General features: G+C 33.2%; 2 protein-coding genes, 1 long non-coding RNA gene and 2 other non-coding genes across 5 annotated transcripts; 4 read left to right on the top strand and 1 right to left on the bottom strand.

The window, feature by feature from the left end:
• Window positions 1–3,202: 3,202 nt before the first annotated feature.
• LOC132928111 (U2 spliceosomal RNA) lies at window positions 3,203–3,324 on the top strand. Its single transcript, XR_009661985.1, has one exon. It is a non-coding gene; the product is annotated as a U2 spliceosomal RNA (small nuclear RNA).
• Window positions 3,325–4,262: 938 nt separating this feature from the next.
• Window positions 4,263–8,039, top strand: LOC132924968 (uncharacterized). Its single transcript, XM_060989403.1, has one exon. It carries the CDS (start codon window positions 4,263–4,265, stop codon window positions 8,037–8,039), a length of 3,777 nt encoding a protein of 1,258 aa, XP_060845386.1.
• Window positions 8,040–8,209: 170 nt separating this feature from the next.
• On the top strand, window positions 8,210–8,403 carry LOC132928110 (U2 spliceosomal RNA). The gene has a single exon (XR_009661984.1). It is a non-coding gene; the product is annotated as a U2 spliceosomal RNA (small nuclear RNA).
• LOC132926505 (uncharacterized) lies at window positions 8,253–11,012 on the top strand. Its single transcript, XR_009661456.1, has 2 exons — window positions 8,253–9,559; window positions 10,340–11,012. It is a non-coding gene; the product is annotated as an uncharacterized LOC132926505 (long non-coding RNA).
• Window positions 11,013–13,111: 2,099 nt separating this feature from the next.
• On the bottom strand, window positions 13,112–14,534 carry LOC132926504 (cuticle protein 12.5-like). The gene is given in 4 exon segments (XM_060990871.1): window positions 13,112–13,352; window positions 13,354–13,547; window positions 13,705–13,810; window positions 14,374–14,534. Coding segments are annotated over 4 exon segments (468 nt in total). The 5' UTR covers window positions 14,395–14,534; the 3' UTR covers window positions 13,112–13,205.
• Between the last annotated feature and the right edge of the window lie 10,679 nt (window positions 14,535–25,213).

Below are 25,213 nucleotides of genomic sequence, written 5' to 3'. Positions count from 1 at the left end.
AATATTTTCTACAACACGTATACTCGCCGCGTCCATTTCACTGTTTAACAGAACAACAAACTACTGTACAACAGATACCGTTGGACGGTTTCTACCAATGGCTACTGGAGAGCGCTATCAGTATCGCGATCGGAACGACGATCGAAAGAAATATATTTTTTCATGCACTATATTTTCGATTATAAGTAATAATAAATTTATAACGTATTTATGTGTCAGTGGATCGGACCCGTATCGTCCGCGAATTGTTCACGGTCTTACTACTTGACACTCGTAGGTAATGCAATTTATTGGGGGGAAAATTGAACGATAATTATTGTTGAGTGGCGTCGATCTAAATCGAACAAATAAGACGCGACTGTCGAATTTTTTTTTTCCAACACTAAATGTAATTTGTTGTAATTTCAAGGTAACGACTGACGACGAAACCGATGGTATCAATTTCAAACAATTTTTACTACGTAGAAATATTCAAATCACAATAAAAACAAAGATGATTTTAAAAAAATCTATGTATTGTATACGATTAAAACGGCCTCTAGAGCGCACTACAGATATATTATTATTCGTGTGTAATTTACGAAAATGAGGACGTCCCATACCTGCTGTGTTGTCTCTGTCTTACCAAAATACATCATAACAAATTTCCGTTCACTAGAATTTACTGTAATGTAAATTTACCTATTATCAAATTCAAAGGTAAGAATATTATCTAGACAATGACAAATGCTTTTGATGATTAAATTATTTTAAAGTGAGTTACAGTTATGTAAAATATAACAACTTTAAAATGATAATATCAATAAAATCATATGTAATTGTCTAGATAATATTCTTACCTTTAAATTTGATAATAGGTAAATTTACACTAATATTACAAAATGTATTATGCTGAAAGAAAATTTGTTATGATGTATGTTAATAAGACAGAGACAACACTTGCGGGTATGGCATCCTTTTAAGTAGGTAATAAAATGTATAAACCGAGCTTATTAAGCATTTTTTTTTTCTTGTGGCTTTATTTTCTTGATTTTTTGTGACTTTTTTTCCTACTTTCACCAAGCTTATGTGTCATGAGTGCATTAACCATAACGTTTGTTTAATTTTTTAAAAGGTTTACTAATGCACTAGACTTAACTACAGTGAAACTTCTATTATTAATGGACTCTTATCAAAAGTGGACACATTTCCAATAGTGAACACATTTAAATTCCTCAAAAATACATGTACACAATAGAAGTTTTAACCTCTAAATAGCGGACACTTCTAGTGGATGTGGACATTAAAAATCAGTATAAAAATTAAAAATAACCTTATAATGTACTTAGTACATACTATAAGAAAATATGTACTAGGTATATTATTTTATCTTTTATACATTTTATTTTATATTCCTTATGTTAATGGTCTTCTTATTCAATAAATGAAAAAGGTTTGGTCTTCGGTTACATCAGTTGTGTTACACATAGGTATCTACATATTATGTCCATGGTAGAAAATTTTCAAAACTATTGTGAAAAATAGAAAACATTTACTAAAAAAAAAAAATAAATCACTGATAGTTTTGATGATATATAAAACATAAATATCCATTTTTTATTTTTAATACATAAATACATACTAATAATAAATAGAAAATATATTACAGTACAATATAATAAATCATACTTACTTTTTATAAATTTCATATAATAAATAATACTTATTTAAATGTGTAGGTACATATATAACCCATTTTTTATAAGACATTTTTCAATTCCCCATGATTGTCCACTATATAAAGATTTTACTGTATTAAAGCTCTAAAGTAAAAATAATTAAATATTAGAATGTATTTTATATTTTAGACAGCAATAACCCATAACTTAATGTATATTTTAATATTTAATCAATGTTTTAACTAATTAGTAGCTTTAAGTATAAATTTAAATTTTTTTTAAATTTCTATTCTAGTTATTGAGTAATCAGGTATGTGCATCGATTGTTTTTATAATAAAATAGATTATTATTCAAAAAGTACACTGAAAATATAAAAATTCGTTTTTCGAAAAAATTTCCATTGTCTATATCAAAATGTTATACACAAAGAATGTCCATTCAACAGTACATATTTATTATCTATGTTCTCTTATATTACTTTTTTCGATATTGATTTATTTTTTTGTCAAATTATGTGTACTTGAAAATAAAATAATAAAATGATTTTTGTCATTTTTGATGTTTTTAAAAACAATTTCAAATAAAACATAAAATCGGTTATTTTGTAGTATTATATAATATTATAATATTACGAATGTATACATAATACCAGTTCATCGACTATCGAAAATATAACCGTTCTATTGTAAAGATTATTTAAAAAAAAAACAGTAATGTAAGATTCATCTAAATTTCTAAAATGTCACATTAATTAAACCATATAAAATATAATTTTATTAAAATTCGGACAAAATATACAGTAATGACTACTAGAGGACGCTATCAATACGATGTGATCGCCGTCGACGATAGACGCTGTGCCGCCGCATTCGTCGCACAACATCATTACGCGTATAAACAACGCGTATGCACTATGCAATGCAATTTTGTAATTTGAAATCAAATGCGCTTGAGGTCAATTGAACTATAGTCGAATAGTATTGACTGGTACAGTAATGTTATGTGGTATGTACAATGATCAGTCACAGTCGTTAATGTCGATCAAAATGTTCAAACCGATAGCCACCGTTGTCGAATTTTATTCCGTTTAAACACTGTTTTTTCTTATAATTCTGTCGATACGGTCAATATTAATCGTGTCGTGTCCAAACAATTATTTACTAACATAATGTTCTGTAAGTTAATACTATTATTTAAGAAAAGCAATGAAAAAAAAACAGTGGTGAAATAATGAAATACGTGTCGTGGAAACGAATGTTTTACGTACGCGTCACTTTTCGTTGACGATAGATGGCGCAAACGAACTGTACCATTTGTATCATCGAACTGTGGTCAATTAATTTATGAAATAATGTATTTTAAATCAATTATCGATGACAAGTGAGGTGTAGTTAAATACATTATTGACATTTACAGCAATTTTTCAAAATCCGGTTTTCGGAAAATCGATATTTTTGCTTTTTTCGAAAACTTCAAAATTGAAAACTGCAATCGTCTTAAAATCGTTTTTTCCTTTAAGATAGCTCTGTGAATTTGAAAGAGTATCGCTTCTCGGCCTATCGGCTAAGATCAAAGTGTAGTATCTGTTCTTATCAGCTTAACGTGCAAACGAATCTGGTAAGAGCAGGTATCGTATCGATAGGCGCGTAACCGGTGAGAGTTTCTCCCGGCCTATCGGTACGTGTTAGTGGTGGTGTTTAGGTGAGCTGCTCCCGGCACCCCACTAGCGTGCACACATCTCTTGATCCGCTGGCCACTTGGGACCTTGAGAACACCCTTTAAGCCTCTCACCCCTCTACCTTCGCCACCCGACAATCGCCCCCCGCGTATATACCGGTGTGGGTTTTTGTGGTGTTAGGTGGGGTGAGCTGGTCCGACCTCATTTGTATTTGCAAGTGTTTTTGTGAATTTTTCTAAGTGTCGGTGAATTCAAGTGATTTTTTTTTATTCTTTTCCTCCTTCTTCCTCTGTGTGCGCGAAGCCATCACCCGGTATAGGCTCTACACTATCCGGGTGATAGCCACAGAAAGTGTGGATCCACAGGAGCTTGCTCCTGCCACTGAGGCCTAACGACCTCTCACAAACTTTAAAAAATCAAAGTGCGAAAAAAACCTCGCGGCCAGCCGGTGCCACCTCTTGGCCCGGCTGTTTTTTCGTTCGTTTTGTGATTTTTTTACGACCGGCTGTACGCCACCTATTGGAGCAGTCCGGTCAACGGGTTCATTCTTCCGTTCCCCGGCTGGTGCCGCCTCTTGGCCCAGCTGTTTCGTGTGTCGTGAATTCTTCAAGCAGCTGAACGCCGCCTTTTGGTCCAGCTGCTCCGCTGTCAACCTGTGAATTATTCAACGACCAGCCGAACGCCGCCTTTTGGATCTGTCTGGTCAACGACAACAGTTCCTGTTCTCCGGCTGGTGCCGCCTCTTGGCCCAGCTGTTTCGTGTGTTTGTGAATTTTTCACGCAGCTGAACGCCGCCTCTTGGTCCAGCTGCATTACTGTCAACCTGTGATTTATTCAACGACCAGCTGAACGCCGCCTTTTGGAGCAGACTGGTCTACACACGTGTACGTGAGTTATTTTTATTGTATTTTGTCCCGCCCCCGCCATGGCCGACCACACTGGCAGTAGCCAGGTGGCCGGCCCGTCCAACCGAGCTGACCCGGTACCGCCACTAGACCGCGACCCGTCGGATAGCGACTCTGTGTCCGATTGTGGCAGTACCGTGGGTAATATAGCTCGGCGACGTCAACCCAAGCTCGAAGGCCGCACGCTCACCATGTGGTTCCCGCTACCTGCTACAGTGGAATGTCCGTACGATGACTGCCATGCTCGTTTTCGGGTGAAGGTGTGGACTAGCGCCAAGCAGTCTATCGTGCGGCACATTCGTGACCTCCACACAGTAGCGGAATCCACGGTGGTGCGTTGCGTGGGGTGTAGGATTGTGTTGGGAGTCCGGCCGGGCGGCCACAAGTGCCCGGTAGCGATCGAGGAGGCCGAGGATGTGGTCGAAAGGTACGCTTGTTCGGTGGACGGATGTAGCGAGTCGTTCCCCAGCAAGCAGGGCCTTACAAACCACCTCCGCAACCACAAACGCGTCCTGGCTCTGGCTGCAGCTGCAGTCCCGTTCCCGGTCCCTGTGACCCGGCAACGCAGACGAGCCATGCTTGACCCCCTCCCCGTGCGCGGCGGCGATGCCCGTATCCCGGCGGCGACGGACACGGTGGAAGACGTGCCAAGGACACCGGCTGGTAACAGACCGCCGGACACAGGCGGCACGTCTCCCCCACCACCTTTCCCAGGCGCTGAACCAAGGACACCGGTCGGTAACAGACCACCGGACACAGGCGGTTCAGCCCTTTTACCTCACCCCGTGGCAGGCAATGCGCCAAGGACACCGGCTGGTACCAGACCGCCGGACACAGGCGGCGCACACCTGCCCCCTGCTCCCGCTGCTATACCGGCTATACCGATGCGCCTGTCGCCCCTGCGCCGTGAATCTCCGAGGAACGAGGCGTACAACATTGTTGTAGCGAGCCCAGATCTGTGGCGACCACGTGACCTCTCGCCGGCCGCCAGTAGCAGCTCCAGTTCCAGCGGTATAGTAGACGGTGACGGCGATCAGCTGGGAGATCCCATTCCGGAGCAGGATGCCGAGGTAGTCGACGAGGATGTGCAGATCCTCCAGCCCGATGGCACCACACCGTTGCACGCGTTCCTTGGGAAGTTCTTGGAACTGGCCAAGGTCCCGTGTTCAGAGGAGGTGTGGTTGAGATTTGTGGCTCTGGTCGACGAGATGACGGCTGAAGCTGCCGTCATAGCGAAGCTGCCCGTCAGGCCGGAAGGTCGAGCCTCTGGCAACAAGACTGCGATCGACCCGTCCGATGCCAAGGTGATCCAGTCCTTGTACAAGCGTAATAGGCGGCGGGCAGTACGGCTGATCGTCTCGGGTGAGGGAAAGCCCTGCGAAGTAGCGGTACCAGAGGTCGAGGAGCACTTCCGCAGGGTGTGGGCTCCGTCAGTATGCGACACCAGTGCATACGAGCCAGTAGAGGGCCGTAACCCGGTACCAATGGGTCCGTTCCAGTGCGCTGATGTCTCCAAACGCCTTGGGAAATTTGAGAACACCGCCCCCGGAGACGACGGACTCACGTACCGGCATTGGAAGCGCCTGGACCCGGAGTGCTCGGTGCTGACGGAGGTACTCAACCTTTGCCTCCGGTATGGAAGGATCCCTCCAGCCTGGAAAAAAGCGGTGACTATACTCATATATAAGAAAGGTGACAAGGGTGACCTGGGTAACTGGCGCCCCATCTCATTGAGCCGCACTTTGTACAAGTTATACGTGGGCTGTATCGCTAGCCGGCTGACAGAGTGGCTAACGACGTGCAAAGTGCTCAGCCCATGCCAGAAGGGCTTTCTGCCGGCGGATGGTGCGTTCGAGCACGTCCACACCCTTAACCGGGTGCTCGAGAAGGCCAGGACCAGTAAGTCCGACAAGTGCGTGGCCTGGTTGGACGTCTCGAACGCTTTTGGTGCCATACCCCACGCTGCCCTGGACATGGCTATCGGCTGCAGTGGTGCCGGCGAAGACCTCAGGGGGATCGTCCGCGACATTTACGACGGGGCATCCTCCTCGGTCAGTGTTGCCGGTGGCCTTACTGGTGATATTGAGGTGCGGTCTGGCATTCGGCAGGGGTGTCCACTCAGTGGTCTACTTTTTATAATGGCCATTGACCCGGTGGTGAGACGTTTACAGGGCGATGAGTCTGGCCACCGCGTCTTGGCATTTGCGGACGACCTTTGCCTGATTGCGGACCGTCCCGAAGATCTCCAGCAGTCGATATTTGCTGCTAGGGACGGCTTGAGTCGGTTGGGGCTCAAGCTTAACGCCTCGAAGTGCGCGTCCCTCCACTTGTCCGGGTGCAGGCCCGTCGGCGCCCGCAATACGATTTTTTCTTTGGATGGCACTGACATGCGTCCGTTGCTGGAGGGTGAGGCGGCCACGTTCCTGGGGGCCCAAGTCGGGTTCAACGTTGTCCCCCCGCTGTCCACATTGGCGGAAATCACTGAAATTGGGCTCAAGATAGCAAGGAGTAAGTTGGCACCGTGGCAGAGGTTGGACGCGTTGAAGACCTTTTTCTATCCCTCCACGGTGCACCTACAGCGGATGGGCACGTTCCCGAAGTCGGACTGGGCTCGGGTGGACAGGATCCTCCGCCCCGAGATCAAGGCCACGCTGAATCTCCCTCAGGAGGCGTCGGGGGAGTACATTTATGGTTCGACGAAGAGGGGCTGCTGCGGTATCCGTATTTTGGCGGAGGACGCCGACATCGCAGCAGTCGACAGCGCGTTTAAATTGTACACGTCCCCTGACCTGAGGGTGGCGTCGGACGCTGCTGATCACGCCGAGGAGGTCACCAGGCGGAGGATATCGAAGGACCCGTCGATCCACGAGGTCGCCTCATACCTGTCCGGGGAAGACGAGGGCGTGTTCCGGGCGACGAGAGGGTCCGGAGTGAGTAGCGTGTGGTCGAGGGCGCGTAATGCCTCCAAGCGCCTTAATGTCGAGTGGACAGTTGGAGAGGCCCCCTCGATCACCCATGAAGGCACGGTGTTGGGTGCGAAGCACAGAAGGGCGGTGATGAGGTCCATTCGTGACACCTTACGGCTCAAACGAAGCGATGCCTTGATCGCTAAACCCGATCAGGGCAGAGCCGTAGAGTGTGTCGCTGCCCATGCTGCTTCCACCCACTTCTTGAGGGATGGCGACTTCACGAGGTTCGCCGATTGGCGTTTTGTCCATCGGGCAAGGCTGAACCTCGTGCCGTTGAATGGCTCCTCGTCCTGGAGAACGGGTGACCGCAGGTGTAGACGGTGTGGGTACATAACAGAAAGCCTATCCCACGTCGTCGATCACTGTATGCGGTATACTGCGCTCTACTTGGCGAGGCACAATGCCATAGTTGCCCGAATCAAGAAGGCGGCATCCACCAAGTTTGAGGTCCTCTCCGAGAATCAAGCTCTGGGTAACCAGGGCTTGAGACCGGATTTAGTTCTGAAGAAGGGCCCAAACATTTATGTGGTGGATGTAACCGTGCCGTTTGACAACCGTCTGGCTGCGTTTGAGGTAGCAGCAGCGGAGAAACGCGCGAAATATGAAGGAGTTAGGGCTGAGTTAGCAGCGCGATACAAATGCGACGCGACGGTTGTCCCGTTCATCGTGGGGGCTCTTGGATCCTGGGACCCGGCCAATGATGCGTTCATGAGGGCACTATGCAGCCGTTCATATGGGACTTTAATGAGGAAATTGTGTGTCAGTGACACCATTTCCTCAACGAGGAATATTTATATTGAACACTTGACTGGTGTACGCCAAACCTAGTCAAGCTGTCTCTTTTCTTTTTTTTATTATATATATTTGTAATGCAGCATGCGCTGTATTTTTTTTTGACAATTTCATATTTTTTAACTTTTTTTATTATTACAATTTTTTTTATATATATATTTGATTTTTATGTCTCCCCCCCAGCATTGCTGATACTCCCTTATTTTATGTATTATGAATTTTTTAAATATCAATAAATGAACAATCTGTTCTTATCAGCTTAACATCTGATACACCTTTCATTGAGAGGTTCAAATGTTAAACTAATTTTTTCAAACTTTGGTGGAGATTTTGGGGCTTGCTCCTGCTCCACCGCGGGTTGACCCGGTATTGCAGTACCACCGGGAACGGCCCACATAATAATATGATCTAGGATAAAATATCTCAAAGATATATTCATTAATATATCAAAATCTAATTTATCCAAAATTTTGGAAGTTCAAAATCAAAAAAACTCGAATTTTGGATTTTCAAAAAAAATTTTTGTTTTCGCTCGGTCTATCCATATATCGTTCTTTTATTCTATGGATGTACAGTAAGTTATGTTATAACTTTTACATCTAGGAATTTGTAGGCAAAAACATTTATTTACTTTATTTATTCACCTCGACATTAAGTGAGAAACAATTATTTCAAAGATGGTTTCGATTATCATTATGTTTTGCTTAAACCGTTCCGTGTTGTTGTAATTCGTACATTAATACCTAAATAATAAAATATTGGAAATTTTAAATCACTACACGATTTTTCTGGACAGATGTTTGATTTTGTTAAGTAAAGACGTACGAAAAAATATGACGTTTTCAAAATATTTATTACGATTGTCATCGTTTTTATTTTGCGTGTAGCATGTATAGTAATAAAACGACGGGCGTTGCCGTCTGCACATACACACACACACACACGTTCATAACCCGCCGCCGCTACGACTACGTTCACTGCTGTGTCTACTCGGTTTTTAATTTGTATTTTATTCGAATTGACCTCTAGCAGCTATATTACGAGTTAGATATATGCACGTATATTATTCAACGTTTAAACGGGTCATTTAGAACTTTGAATATTAAGTATATTATGTTTTAATAAACGAGTAACAAAAAAAAAATCTATCTATATTAATTTCACTCCGAGGCAAATTCCTTCCCCTACCTTGACACGATCCACTAAATACAATATACTATACGGCCATAGTCCATAGTAGATACTAAATTTGAACTCACAAAATCACTTTAATTATTATCTCTTCTATCACTATCATCCTATCGATTTTTGTCGTATGAATCGTTGACTGTTATTCTCGCCCATGAATTAATAAAACATGATACCGTTTCGAGAGCTTATCACTAAATGATAAAACGTTAAAAACAAACAAAACAAATAACAATAACAACACAAAATATGTAAGTCTTCACAAACACAAACAACACAAAGACGATTTAAGATATTGTTCAATGTCGACGAGTTTATGAACAAACGGTTAACACTAGGAACTAGAAAGTTATGTGATTACAGCAGAAGTAAGTACATAGGTAGTGGGTACATCAAATTTTTTTTTCAAACTTTGCGTATGCCTCGTTCTAATGATTTTTCACCTCATCCCAAGCTTTGGAGCTATAAAATGATCACATAAATACCTACTCAAAGCTCTGAATATTCTTTTGTTTAATTTTAATGAAAAAAAATATATTTTATCAATGCATCTATTATATTTAGTGTTCGGTGAAAATGTCAACAGTTAATATGCGGACAGATACCCGAATAACAAATGTTATATTTTTTGGCATACTCCTACTATAGCATTCAGAGGTCTATAATTAATTAGATAAGTATTAAAATAATAAAATTGAAATCATAGGTACATGTTTAAATTTTAAAAAAATGCATGTAGTCGAACATGAAAGTATTTTGTATGCCCATCGAACAATGAATATAGATGTACATAAAAATAAATACGTATAATTTTTAAATCCAATGATAGGTGTATAATATATAGTACAAAGTAAGATTTTAATGGCTGATACTACACTATGTGAGGAAGGAGTATTGTAGATGATTTAGGATCTTAAAATCAACAAATATTTTGTTAGTTTGCTATTTTATAATATTATATAATAAAATTACAAAATATTTGAATTGATATGAATTTAATTTAGAATAATTTACTTATGAATCATTTATTCTGTATTTTCCAATTCAAGTACCTGTCTAGAATAAGGTATTTCACATGATATTGTTATTTGTTTGATGTACAGACAATACAGTCATTTTTGTTCTTATGTTGAAATTGTATCTTTTAGGTTGGTTGGTGCAATTTTTTGGACTTATTCGTGTTTGGTTACATCGCACATTACGCTTAAAAGCCAACGACACCTTTCTCCGCTCGCTATGTAGCCGGTTATTTTTAGAAAGCTGTGTGTCAGTGGTATCAACAGGTTCAGTTGTGACATCTACATCAAACATATAACGGGCACCCAGCAGTGTGTTCTATAAAATCCTTTTTACCTGTGTATTTTTCTTTTTTTATTGTTGTTATTTTTATTATTTTATCTAGTACCTAAAATATATAATTTACTTTGATTTTAAATTTAAAAAAACTAAATAATAATTGTAAATTGCTGTATTAGAAAATCAATCTTGAGTTATCGCCTGCAAAAGAGGAATATTGTTGAAACAAATAATAGTCATGACCTAACTGTTACAACTTACATGTTTGTGATATTTTTCTCGACCAGCTGAAACCGCCTATTGGAGCAGTTTGGTCAATTCTGTGCCCAGCTGGTGCAGCCTCTTAACCTAGCTGTTACATGACCTCTGAATTCTACATTAAACAGCTGAACACCACCTTTTGGTCAAGCTGTAACAAAACGTTATTAAAATGTTACAAAATAAATATAATAAATATGTATTAAACTAATTTCTTGTAATAAATTATTAATAAAATCTCATCAGTTAAATTATTATAAAATTAAAGTATTGTGAGTAATAGATATTTAGCAACACACAAATATGTCACTATAGGCAAACTGTTAGATAGGCAGTTTGCTTTATATATTTTTTAAATACAAGTTGTTCTCTCTTATCTTAAGTACCTATTGAATTATTTTAGTAACTAATCTAAGTATTATTTTTCTTATTTCTGAAAAATGTGTATAAAATACACATAGGTTTTGAATTATATCAGTGAAACTTTTTAACTTGTTTTTCTCTAAAATATTTAAAAAGCATTTATTATTATTTTGCATATCATAATTATGATTTTATAAATATCAAATAATAAAATTATTCTAGTGTACCCTTTATATTAATTAATTATGAGATTAATTGACAACTGTTATTAGTTTTATAATTTTATCTTAAGTATAGCTGTCTCATAAATAGGTTTAAAGATATTAAAAATAAAAATTATTATTTTTAAATCCTAAAATGCAATTTAACTTTTATTTAATTTTTTTTCTTATTTCTACCTTGCCCTTTATCTATTATTATTATTTTTTTTAATTATCTTTATTGAGTATTTTGCTAATATTTTTTTTGGTTTTAATTATTGAATAACATTTAAATATATAAAATAATAACTTATATTATTAGTATTAAATGACCAAGCATTACAAATATGGAATTAAAAATCTACTATAAGTAATGTATAAGAATATTATGTAATTCATACCTGATTTTGATATATTAGTGAGATCTTTTAAAGTCAACACTTTTCCTGTTTTTGGTTTGAATTTTATTTTGAATACATTTTTCTTTACTTTTAAATTCTTAATTTTTATAATTTTTGATTCTTAATTCTGTAGATGGTTAAATAATATTTCATTTAAATCATGATTGAAACAACCGTATGATTTTCAACATATTACCTTTATTGTTTATCCTAATATATATAGTATATATAGACTTGACACATTTTATCTCATAGTTACAGCAATTAGTTAGTTGTTAGTTATATTTTTTGCAGTGCATTGATGGGCATATTCTCAAGTAGGTATAATAGATTTATAGATGCAAATTTATTTATATTTTGTTATTCAAGACAGACTTAAAATATTATTAAAATGTCTTTTAATATTGCAAATAAGAAAAGCCTTACAAGATTATTTTTTATATTTGTAACAAAGCAACAGTTTTGCACAAATCAACATTCTATAGTAAGATATTATAAATAATATAAGAATATCCTCATTTATTTATAATTTTCTCAGTTGGCCAATAGATTTTAAATTGTAAATGTATTTTAAGAAGAAAATACATTTAGAATTAAAATTGTATACCATAGTTATTATCATATCAAAAGGTTATTAAAAAAGACTAAAAATCCAGACTTTTATAAAAACCAGTAAATCAAAAAAAAATGTATTTATCTTCTTTATTAATCAACATAATGTAAAAATATAATGAGTAGGTAGGTAGTTTTTTTTAGCAACTATAACTCAATAACTAGTAACTACTGTACAGACGTACAGTAGTCTAAGAACTATCACTTTTATGTTAAATTAACGGTTACCTTATTCAAACATTGCTCTATTAAAAATATTAATAAGCATACTACATACCTAATGATGTTTATGTTGAAATGCGATTTTAACTATAAAACATGTTTTTTATCATTATTATGAAGAGTATAGAAAATTCATATTTTTAAATATTTATAAAACACTGAATTATGATTTTATAATTTTGAATCAATCACCAATGGTGGTGATTCACCATTCGATTACCAATATCATTCTACCTATAAATTATATTCTGTTTTGTACAATATGACCATTTGAGACTGTTTAGTTAAGATTGGTGAACTATTTGTAAAGGACTTTATTAGATCTGAATTTTTAATCATAAATACTTTTTATACTTGCACACTATGTAAGTACCTTTAGATTATATATTACTATAATGATGCATGTGGCATAGGTATGAAAACTGCATACCTATATACTGCATATTTTATAAAATACATTAATACCTGCATAATAGGTACCTATATTGCTATAAACTAAAAATATAGTTAATAAAAAATTTATAAAAATATAAATCTTTCATGATAGAAAAGGAAAAAAATCGATTGATTAAAAAAGATCACATTTTTATTGTTGAAAATCGTAGTTTTTTAAATGTATGCATGTTATCGAGAGGTTGAGAATCATTGGCGAGTGCGGGTGTTCAGTAGTGATAGGCGACCGGGTATGCGGCTTTGTAGGCTGCTGGGAAGTACGATTTCTCGTATTTGCCTGGGTAGTATTTTCCATCGTCGTAAGCTGCGTAACTTGGGTAAGTTGCGTAACTCGAGTAAGCGGCGTACGGGGGTGGCGGCATATGCAGCTGGTGCGGCGTAGGCAGCCGGTGCGACGTAAGCAGCTGGAGCAGCATAAGCAGTTGGAGCGACGTAAGCAGCTGGAGCGGCGTAAGTAGCTGGAGCGGCGTATTTGTAAGTGTAGCTGGCTGGGTAGTTAGAGTATGACGAGTACGAATATGCCGGGGCTGGTGCGGAGTAAGCCAAGACCGCTGTAAAAAAAAAAAAAATCGTTTACATTTTATTTTATCGAATCGAATTTATCAAAATCCGATAAAAAAAAAGTATATTATAAGAACAGTATATATTTGTTAGCATTGTGTTCTATACAATATAATGTTTATATATATTATAAATTATAATACTTACGAGCTGGGGCAGCAGCGATGTAGGCGTGTTTCTTCACTCTTGCTCCATCATCGGCGGGCTTGTTTTCTTCGGCGGATACGGCGTACACGGCCAAGGCGATGAATATCTGTGGGTGGAAAGAATAAAAATAAATATTATATTGCTTATTAAATATATTTTAATACTTCCATATGTCATAATTATTATTGTCACGACAAATAGTACACACCTGCCGTTTTGGTAGGTAGGTATCTACAACTTAAAATACAGTAGGTATTTCTAAAAATCAGTAGCTATGATCTATGATACAATAATTTTTTTTGTAAGATATCATTATTCTACGATTAAATCCGATATCTACAATAATTAGTTTGAAAGACCTTAAGTTTATAGGTGATGTTTGCATGTATAGACTATAGACTATAGTACGCTCTTAAACTTTAAATTAAATATAATCAATCTAATTTTTATTTATAGAACTGTAATACTGTATGAAAATAGGGTATAACTGCAGGTCTGCAGCAGAGCACAAAGTGAGTCTTTCGAAATTCAATTATTTAGTGATAAAGTTCGAAGCTTTAATTGTTTTAATTTAAACTATAGATTGGAAAAATAGTATGTGTCTACGTATTTATAAGTAAGAAAAAACCACTAGTCGCGTTACCACACGTTACAAAATGTATAACTCACCAGATTCTTGAAAGAAGCCATTTCTTAATTGTTGATTTCTTCTTGTGTTTTCTACTACGAATCTGCAAACTTCAACCTGTGGTCGATGTGTGTACTTGGGATGTGAAAAGATATGTGATGCCAATGCCTGGTGCTGCTGGTCCTTATATATGCGGTTCGAACGATGGGTCTCTGCCCTCTGGTGATGTGAAGATATGTGGTTCCATTGACCCCTACTCGACAAGGGCGTTTCCTGTCTCCGAAATGCAAAATCCTGATCAAAATTGCGACGAGGTGTGGCGTAGTGCCTCATCAAATACATCGTTCATTGGCAGCTCAGTGGTACAGTGGTTGGCCTTGGACTTAAGGTGGTAATTGACTTTGCACCGAATAGTAGCGGTTGACCTTGGTCAGGGGGATTTGCGGTATAAAAAATGAATTTTATAATATAATAATAATCACAACGAAAATTTATAATATACATAATTAGGCGTTGCCGGACATGGTGTGTCTATCTACATTATAGATAAATTCGAGCACGATAGTGACTGATTTAGACTGATCTAGACATCCGAATTCAGCCAAAAAAATTATAAAGGCTTAATATTTCGAAATATAATATTGTGATGTGGAGTTACGAGATTAGAATCTGACACAGTTATATTCAAAGGCTGTAATAACACATATTAAATAAGCCCTCAATATTTTCATATATTTTTTTTATTTTCTCGAAGAAATGCTGTTGTGGTAGAATCAAAATGTACGCAAAAAAGATTCACCTGCAAGTCTACTTACTTCGGGCTTCCACTTTTTCTTTAATGATATATTTATTCATTTTATTCAAATTCTGATTTTGGAACTTTTAAATAAATATAAATACAATATTTTCAATTTGTATACTACTCAGTACTCAATGCGTGTTTTACAACGATACTTGCAATGTAACTTTTTAAATGTAAATTGTAGGTACTTATGTTTTTTTATTTTTATACTGCCTGTCACGAACGCATAAATATTTTATAAAATAGTCATATAGTAATAGTAATCGTGTGTACATTATTGTTGCTTATATAATATATTTGTTTCTAACAACTGCTATAATAGTATAATGTACTAATGTTTGACAATCATGATATATATATGGATATATCAAAATCCGTGAATTTAGTTTTTCATATACTTTTGTAATTGTTGCTCCAAGGCTCCAACCTAATAAATGAACTAAATTGTTGACCCAAAACATCACTTATAAAATAGTTAAAACTTTAAAAGTTAAACTTAAACTATTCAATAAAATCACCGTTTTTAATTTTATTTAAGAAATTCATAAAAAAAATGTCTATACTAAAGATTTGTAAATGTATTGCAAGATTCTATATAATATGTTTTGGAACCTATATGAAAAAAACTTCTGCTCGAAATTTGATGTCTATTTTAAAGTAAATTTATATGTTTATAACAGTTTTAATTTAAAATTTTTACGACAACGGATCACTTATACTAATACATAGTACATACTAATACTAATTTTTGAAAATTTAATACAAAATCCGATACAAGTTGTTTAAATTATATAAGCTACCTAAATAAGTATTTTGTAGTAAAAATGTATAAAATATATAATTTTATTCATTATTATTTATTTGTAAGGTTTGAAAAAGGAATATAATATTCCTCATAAGTATTTTATAAAATATAAAAATATAATTATTTTTTTAAGTTCAAATTTAATTATATTTTTATGATGTTCATTATTTTGTAATGACTTATACATCAAAAACATTAATCGTGGAGATTTTTTCATATAATATAATATTATTATGAATCTTAATATACGCAATAACATTTATTTTAAGATAGGTATTAATTTATATTTTTACTGCTTTACGATTTTTACAAAAAGATATTATTATATTGTAAAAAAATATATCAACCTACTGTAATACTAAAAGTTAAATAAATAGTTATATCAAAAAAATATATTATGAAATAAACTGGATACAGCCATACAGGCTGACATTAACAGACCATCTTTACTCCGAATCGTTTTTCGCGTACAATAATATATTGTTTAATCCAAATTTAACATACCGATAATAGTGACACACTCAATACTAAATGTACAATAAAGTGGTAGTGTGGTACCTACTTGCTTACCAACTTTTCTATGAAATTCGATAAAAAAAATTTAAAAATATAATATATTTATCGTAGACAATTGCAACATTTCACCATTAATTAAATAAAAAAAGCTCAAGTTCAATTAAAACTCAAGAAAATTCAATATAAGATCCAAATAAGTTATTGTTCTTATAGAGTTTTAGAAAATTAAAAAAAGAATAGGCTCTGTATTTTGAATAATTATTTAAAATTAACATTACGAACGCTTATTATGTTCAATCTTTATAATAGTTATAACTTATAATGTGGGCAAATTTAATACAAGGTTTCTCATAAAATCATAAGTAATTTATATTAGCATATTGTAACCAAAAAATAATCTTAAAAGTATATAAACACAAAAACGCAGTTTTTTTTTAGACATTTTAAGTTTTTAAATTAAATATTAAATTCAAGATAAAAATGTTAATTAGCGATTTGTTAAGTGTACGTAATTTAAAAATATTATTTAGAAGTACCTAAATATTAAAAAAATACATAATACCACTTTACAGTAATACGTATTTCAATACTTGATACTTTCATATTATATTAACATATTTTATACACATAATAACATTTTCAAATTATTCATCTTATGATATTACTAATAAACAGGCTTGTTCAGAGATATTTTAGGGCCCGGTGCGGCGGTGCAGAATCATGGACTCCTTTTTAATTTAAATTTTATTTCAGAATATTAAATTTAGGTACAAGTTTTCACAAAAACATGCTGTTGGCTCCATAATTTATAAGTTTATTCCATAAATAATAATAAATTTTACACATTGGGCGATATTATATTATTATAATAGTATATTTACTATTTAGTATACAAAATCATTATAATCATAATTAATACAATACTACTTATGTATTATAAGTACATACGTCATTAATATACATTAAAAAAATGTTTATGTGTATAATAAGAAAAGTACAATGACTTGGGAATAGTTATAAATGTATTTATAGAACCAAAAGCATTTTAAAATAATAATAAATTAATAAATAAACTTCACTCATTTTGTATCGATATATTTAATGCTAATATAATAATATATTATACTATCATTCAAATTATTTTTATTTTTATATTATTAATCATTAATGTACACCATAATCAATATATACCTATTATATTTAATGTTGATAAAAGCGCATGTACAAAAATAAATTACAATCCTAAAAACATAAATAAACAATTTAAAGTAAAAATACTAAGTGATGCATTAACCTTGAACCTTCTAGGTGCCCTGAGGCACCCACAGAGTTTACCATCCCTTTTTTGAGAATAAAAAATAAAATAACATAACAAATTTTCCGCCCTCTACAAGTTGCCGCTCTAGGCTCGAGCTTTATCAAAGAATTTCCAATAGACATTAACGGACAACCGTCTTGCACGACGCACTTTCATTAAATAATTATTTCAACAAGAAATACAATTTTATATTGAGTATTAAATATAAATATGGAATTTTGAATAATATAAATCCATATAAATCATGATCACTGAGTACCTATCACATATATTAAACATTTTTGCTTTGTAACAATATTAATCTTTGTAGTTCATAATGGTCCGTTCATTAAGAGAACGTTGTATATCCGCAAATATATATATATATAATAATGTATAATATTATATATTAATATTATGTTGTCTCTGCTTACACACATACGACATAGCAACATTTCGTTCATCGCCAGTTTCAATAGTGTGCTATTATTATTAGTTTTGATATTAGAGTGAATTGACTTTTTATCAAGCTTTAAGGCGAGAACATTATCTGTATTCTCTCGATCGAATTTTACGATATTTTAATTTTTAAGTGTTTTATGACTGAGTTATGAGTAGAGCGCGGATTTATATGCATTAAGAACCAACCAAATATGCGCAAAAAATAAAAAATATGCATAAAAAAAATAAGCAAAAAAATTTATTTTTTAACATTTAATTATACAATATTTTTAAAAAAATTATCGAACCCAACTATAAATACTTATCTATTTTTCTTAATTTTTTTCTTTTTTTTTAGGTAGTTTTAATTTATAAGAAAAAAATAGGAATCAATTTATATCAAAAATATATCCTAAAATAAATTTACTTACCTAAATGTGAATTGCATTGTATGACTATCATATTATTATTATATTTAATACTATATATTTCAAAAATGTCTAAAAAAAACAAAAAAACATCGAAATATGCACTAAAAGATGAAATATGCTTTTAAAATTGTAAAATAAGCCTTTAAAATAGCCAATAGAAAAATGTCAAAATATGCGCTAAAAAGTATCATTTTTTGAATTGTTATGTCATGAAACAAATTTCGTGCTCACTTAGCATATCATACGAATATACGATCAACCAAAATAAATATGCAAACGTATACAAATTCGCGCTCTATAGTTATGAGTAGGGCTCGGATTTTAAAGCATAATAAATAACAAAAAAAGCATAAAATTGTTTAAAAAAAGCAAAAATGAAGCATATTTATTTTTAAAAAAAGCAAAAAAAAGCAGGACTAAAAATTAACACGAATTAGGTTATAATTTTATAAAACTGAATAAAAAAAAATTGAAAAATTAATATAAAAGCTATCGACCCATAAGCTATCTGTAGATCGATAATCTATACATTTCAATTTTCAATCATTACATTTAATGACGTTTCGCACTAATGGTAAGGTCACGGTCATTATTGCGGGTTTTCACATTTCTTATTAAGTAAATAAACACTTTTATATAATAATTTATTACGGGTTTTGACATTTCTTATAAATTATATGAACATTTTTTTAATTACTATAGCGTAACAAACAAATAAAAATTACACAGCTAGAATAACTGAAGAAAGCAATAAAAAAGCAAAAAAAGCATTTATATTAAAAAAAGCAAAAAAAAGCAAAAATAAATTCGTTTATTTCGAATCAGATTAACGTGAAACGAATTATGTATAAAAATTAGATTTTTATCTTAAATATATAAAAAGAAGCATTTGCTTTAAAATCCGAGCCCTAGTTATGAGTATATGTAAAATATTAATATATTTTAAAAATACTCATAATTCAGTAAAAAATTAAAATATCGTAGAAAACCAGATAATGTTCTTACCTTAAAGTTTGATTATAGGACAATTTACTTTAATATCAAAACTAACAGCATACTGTTAAAACTGGTAACGAATATTTGCTATGTCGTATGTGTGCAAGACAGAGACAACAGTACAACACATTCGGATACGACTTCTTCTTAATTAATTATTACAGTATGTTGTAATTTGTAATTATCTTTTATACAGCAACGAAGTCGTCGTCAAAACTTAAATTTGTAACAGGTCGAGGATTTTCGATTAAATTAATTCTTTTTTTGCATGGCAGCAAGGTGCCCCCTCTGATAAGGTATTTAGTTTTCGGGGGCCTGGGTGGCTAATTTATTCAATATTGACCCAGAGACTACCCCTCTGGAGGACAGGCCTGCTAATAAATAGGTAATAGTAAAATTAATCACTTTAATAGTAATATAAATAGTAAATACGTATATCATAAAATATACACTTAATATCCTTTTTTGTCACACACATTCGGAAAAATATAAATAAATTAATAATATTTTTGATTTGAATTATATATGATTCTAACATAGAATAGCTCCAAAAATTATAATATGAGTGTTCCACAAGACGTTATTCGAGCTCCTGCAAAGGTATACAGCGAGTAAAAGAAGTTGTGAAACACTGACCTAGACAGTACTTTCGTGGCTTCGTTTTTTTTATTTTTTCAATAATATTGATAATAGAATAATAGATAATAGATACAAGTTACTAAAAACCACAGACTGACTAGGTAATTTATTCGTTCGTAAACAAAACGTTATAATAATAATAATAGTAATAAATCACGTGAACGGCCTTTTTTTCCATGACATTGTAGCAACATTGCGAAACGTATTCGGTCAGAATATATGTAACAGGAACGTATGTAATGATCGCGACGGCTGTTGAAAAGTGGCGATCACCGGCGCCCACACCGACGGTGCCGGCCGTACACCGGTGAACGAGTGAACGTGTACCGCCTATGCCATGCGACCCTGGTACCGCGGACTCAATTTCGTCGGTCTTGGATGTGTACACGGCGATTAGAAAGTCGGCTACAAAATATTGATCGACAAGAAGTCGCATATACGAGTAAACTCTACCGACTTTGTCGCAGTCCACTACAAATGCCATTCGACAAAAATTAGACGCATTCGAGATTATGTCGACAAATCATATAATCTTGTCGAATGAACTAGTGATGTCAAGTCACTGCTACTCTTTACTGTGACTGAATGAGAGTAGCAGTAATACTATAGTAACTTATACATAAAATAACAATGATCACATTATCGTTACTCTTTTATCAGTTATCATAAACCACTATAGTAATATTATTAGTGATGTCAAATAGTTAAACTGTGAAAAATATTATTGTGAAATGTGAATGATTCAATTGCATATTATTAAGTCAATTATTATATTGGTTATTACATCTAATTAGCAAATATAATAAATTGTATTGTCTTTTTTTTTCTCCTTAATATTATGATTTAATTTGTTACTACAACTGTAGTACTTATACATCTTGACCATCTTGACATCTTGTACACATTTTTGTTTAGAAATATGAGTTGTTTATTTATTTAAATTACTTTTTCAGTTTTTAAGTTACATCGTCGATCATTTTGGAAAACACACAAAAATTCTATTAAAACACACTCTTGCACACGGAACCGAAGTCGCTTGGCAACAAAACATTTTTCTTACCAAAATTGATAAATTCGGAAAGTTATAAAAATGCATTCTCCACCACTCTAGTTCCGACCTTCCAATTTTACTTTATCTATCTATATATCTACTTGGTTTAGTTGGTTACTTCCATACCATTCCTATCGGGCTATTCCTATCGATTGAGTTTGCCAACTATAATTTAGCAATTTTAAACTGTAGTGTGTTTAAAAGAGACCTGTTCAGACCGTCGACCGTCACTACTCGCAATGTATATTTATGAAATTATCCTTGATAGTTGTTGATGTGTAGGAACACTTGGAATAAAACAAAAATAAAATTCGAAATTTGTAAAATTTTTTTTTTTAGTACTTGCGAAGTGAGGTGAAGGCTTAATGGTAATGGTGACATTCGAATCAGTCGATATCAAGTAGGAATAGTAGGATAATTAAAGAACCATAGGATTGCATTTTAAAAATGAGTTTTTTTTATATTCTTACTCTTCCGACTCTTTTTGGAGATATAATAATAATAAATATACATTGTATAATATATTGTATTTAGAATGTACGAAATCAAATGATAACGAGTAAGTATTCAAGTATAATAAAATATGTACATTATAGTGTTCCCGCCAACGACCATACTATTATCTGTATGCTATGGCCAGACGCTCATTGACGACTATCCATTACCGACAGATCGCGGTGTTCCGGTGTTCGAATTCGAATCAGCCCTGGCTCTACCCTGTGATCACTAAGACCGATGTACTATGTATATATAAAACCGAAACGATGGCTAACCAACGTGAGGACGCCCGTGGTAGTCGACGTCAGCCCAGCCGTACGGCAGACCTGTTGCAACAACAGTGTACAATTATCGGTTAAAACCGATGGACTCACGTAAACTTGATATTTAAAAAAACACCATTGCTCCATTGTGCATCGGCTAACACCCGGTGACACAGGAGTAGTTCCGACGTCTTCGACTAATCACAATCTATACGACCGGCCTTACTAAAATTTTTGTTCTTATTTTCGTGTCATTTTTTATCCAGTCGCCGCGGTGGGTACTAGTGTACCTACCGAGTAGTAATAAATTTATAATCGACGGTGTACAAATAAAAAACTTTATTTTTCGCATATAAAATTTGTGAAATTTTTCGTTTAAATGTTTTGTACCTACTGCACGATTAATATACCGCTCGTACCTATTAAAAGTCTACGAATATGTGGACTTAATATAATTTCTTAAATTAAATTTTGTACATACTATGTATACAATATGAACATAATAATAACATTTATTTTTAACATTGATTATGAAAATATGGAGACGTATAGTCTGTTCTATGTACTCGAATAATCGGTTTTATTAGTTATTGTTTAATTTAGACTATTGACGTTTATTTTTATATTGTAGCAAGTATTAGGTAGTTAATTTTACGTAAAAAGTCGCCAGTCGGCAATGTTTGTTACGTGGTGAAAATTATTGTCAATTATACGTACTTTAATATTTTCATATTATTTCTTTTACTATAATTATAGTAATTTTTCAAATTACTCATTGTAAGTAATTTACATTATTTCCTGTATTTTAATTCCTACATTATCCAAGAAGTCAAGCTATCATTTCATGCTATTTAAAACAATTATTTATTTTTTGTTGAATTTACATGTATTTTTAAAGTCACAAACCTGACAAAAATACCGTGTGTGACAAACTCGGATAATAATTCATTTTGTTCAATTTATTTTCGTCAGTGATTATTTTTTTAGATATAACAAAAAACCGTCAAAATCGTTTCTTGAGTTTCTTCTTATCGATAGTTATAATTTATCAATTTTATCGCTTTTCTGTTCATATAATTTTATTGAAAAATTCAATATTTTCGTCATTTTTATTTTATATTCGAGTATTCGACCCGTGATACAGGACAAGCGTGTAAATTATCAAAATTTAAATGAAATCAATTTGGAATAATTTTAAAATTACTTATATAGAAATCTAATCTTTCATTAAAAAAAAAATTCATATATAATATGTATTTTTTTTTAACATTATATAGCCATGGACATTTTAATAATAATAATTTAAATAGTAAAAAATAATAGTTTGTGTATATCTTTAATAAATGTATTAATCATTAAAATGTTTATTTATTATTAAATATTTAAATTGTAAAGAAATATTCATTATATATATACATTATATATTAAACAAAATTGCTATGAAAAGTTGTCAATAAAATTTTTTTTTTTTATATTTTTCATTTGGCCTGCCCTAATAAAAGTGTCTAATAGTTCGCCTAAGACTTTAAATCGTTATATATACTACCTTATAGGTATGCAATTATACGATTTTATTTGTATTCAATAATTGATCGTTTTCAGATAATTATTTTATAATTTATAAAATGTTTTATTATTTTCATCGTGTACTCGCTAACACCCATCATATATGCGTGTTTTTACGAAACTATACGCGATCTGCGCGACTGCGCGTAATGTATATGAATTTTATTATTGTTAATTATTTGTACTTATTTTGTATTAAAATACCTACTAAACTCAAAACTTGTTTATTTCAATTTTGTTTTAAGACAATAAATGAACATATAAATCGTAGTATACTATCAAGTGTAGTGTTTCGAAGCGAAAAATCTTTGTTAAGACTTAAGAGTCAGACGGAAGGAAAGAAAAAAATATCTAAGGATATTGATATTAATGTAAATTGTAAATGGTTGTAACTTGTAAGTAATTAACAAATTTGACATCAAAAACTTACGAAAACGAATACATTTTAATGAATGCTAGTAGACAGTAATTATTGAATATACTATTATTAATTGTAAATAATTTATTAATATTATGATTATTATTATTTACCAATATGTGAAAGTATTATTGTTACTGTATATTAATATATTTATATTTTTGTTGTATATTAATTATATAAGACTGTCACCCAAAGCGGTAAGATGACACATTTTGTATATGGCGTGGTGGCAAAGTGATTTTAATCAAATATTGTAGATATTTCCGTAAACATTGCATTATTTTTATATCTAAACTTCTTATATTATTAAACTTAAATTTAAATATAATTATTAATTAATAAATTTCAAAAAATTAAAATTAAATCTTTAAAAGTTGGGTTTTGAATATTTTGAAAAAAAAATACACATTTATATATAATGTAGGTAAATATTTATACTAACAATTTGTTGTTGTTAATAAAATATTTACCTTTGTGATTGCATTGGACTATAAGATGTTTTCGAACGTTTTCGAACTGGAAGGCACTTATTATATAATATATCAGATGCATATCAGACATTTTTCGATTAACCATCTCAAATATAACTACAGGGTTTTCGATTTATTGATTATTTATAAATCATGTCCATGTGCAACATTTTTGTTACAGATATAGCTACACAAATAGTATTACTACACTCAAAACCAATTTTTGTAATTAATCGTTCAACATGTTAATTAATATATTTTAAACAACAATATTATCCATAAATATTGTTAAAAAATCGTCGAATATACGCAAAAACCCCCAAAATATGCAAAAATATGTAAAATAAAATTTCATATTTGAATTCTCTGTACTATAAAACGTATTTGTAAATTAGTATATCACATCTACTATGTTTCTACATCACCTATGTTGGATATACAAATGCTATAAGTACCGAACCTTGCTTATAAATTATAATAGAGTCAACTAAGTACATTAGTAGCCTACCAAGTTTTCAGTTATCATATTTTACCAGTTGCCTGATTTATTGCTAAAAATTGGGTTTATTTAATTTCATGACATACCTACCTAGCTAAGTATTATGTCTTAATAGCATGTATAGTTATTTAGAAATAATGCTATAATACTGTGCTAAATACATGCTAAATATCGAAAAAGCAAAAA

This window comes from Rhopalosiphum padi, chromosome 3 (assembly GCF_020882245.1).
Source record: "Rhopalosiphum padi isolate XX-2018 chromosome 3, ASM2088224v1, whole genome shotgun sequence".
Taxonomy (NCBI): domain Eukaryota; kingdom Metazoa; phylum Arthropoda; class Insecta; order Hemiptera; family Aphididae; genus Rhopalosiphum; species Rhopalosiphum padi.
The sequence above is the reverse complement of the archived record's forward strand: the minus strand, read 5'-3'. Positions and strand labels throughout refer to the sequence as shown.

Bases quoted from the DNA above. Each gene is read 5' to 3' on its own strand.
- LOC132924968 (XM_060989403.1), top strand. From the start codon at position 4,263: ATGGCCGACCACACTGGCAGTAGCCAGGTGGCCGGCCCGTCCAACCGA.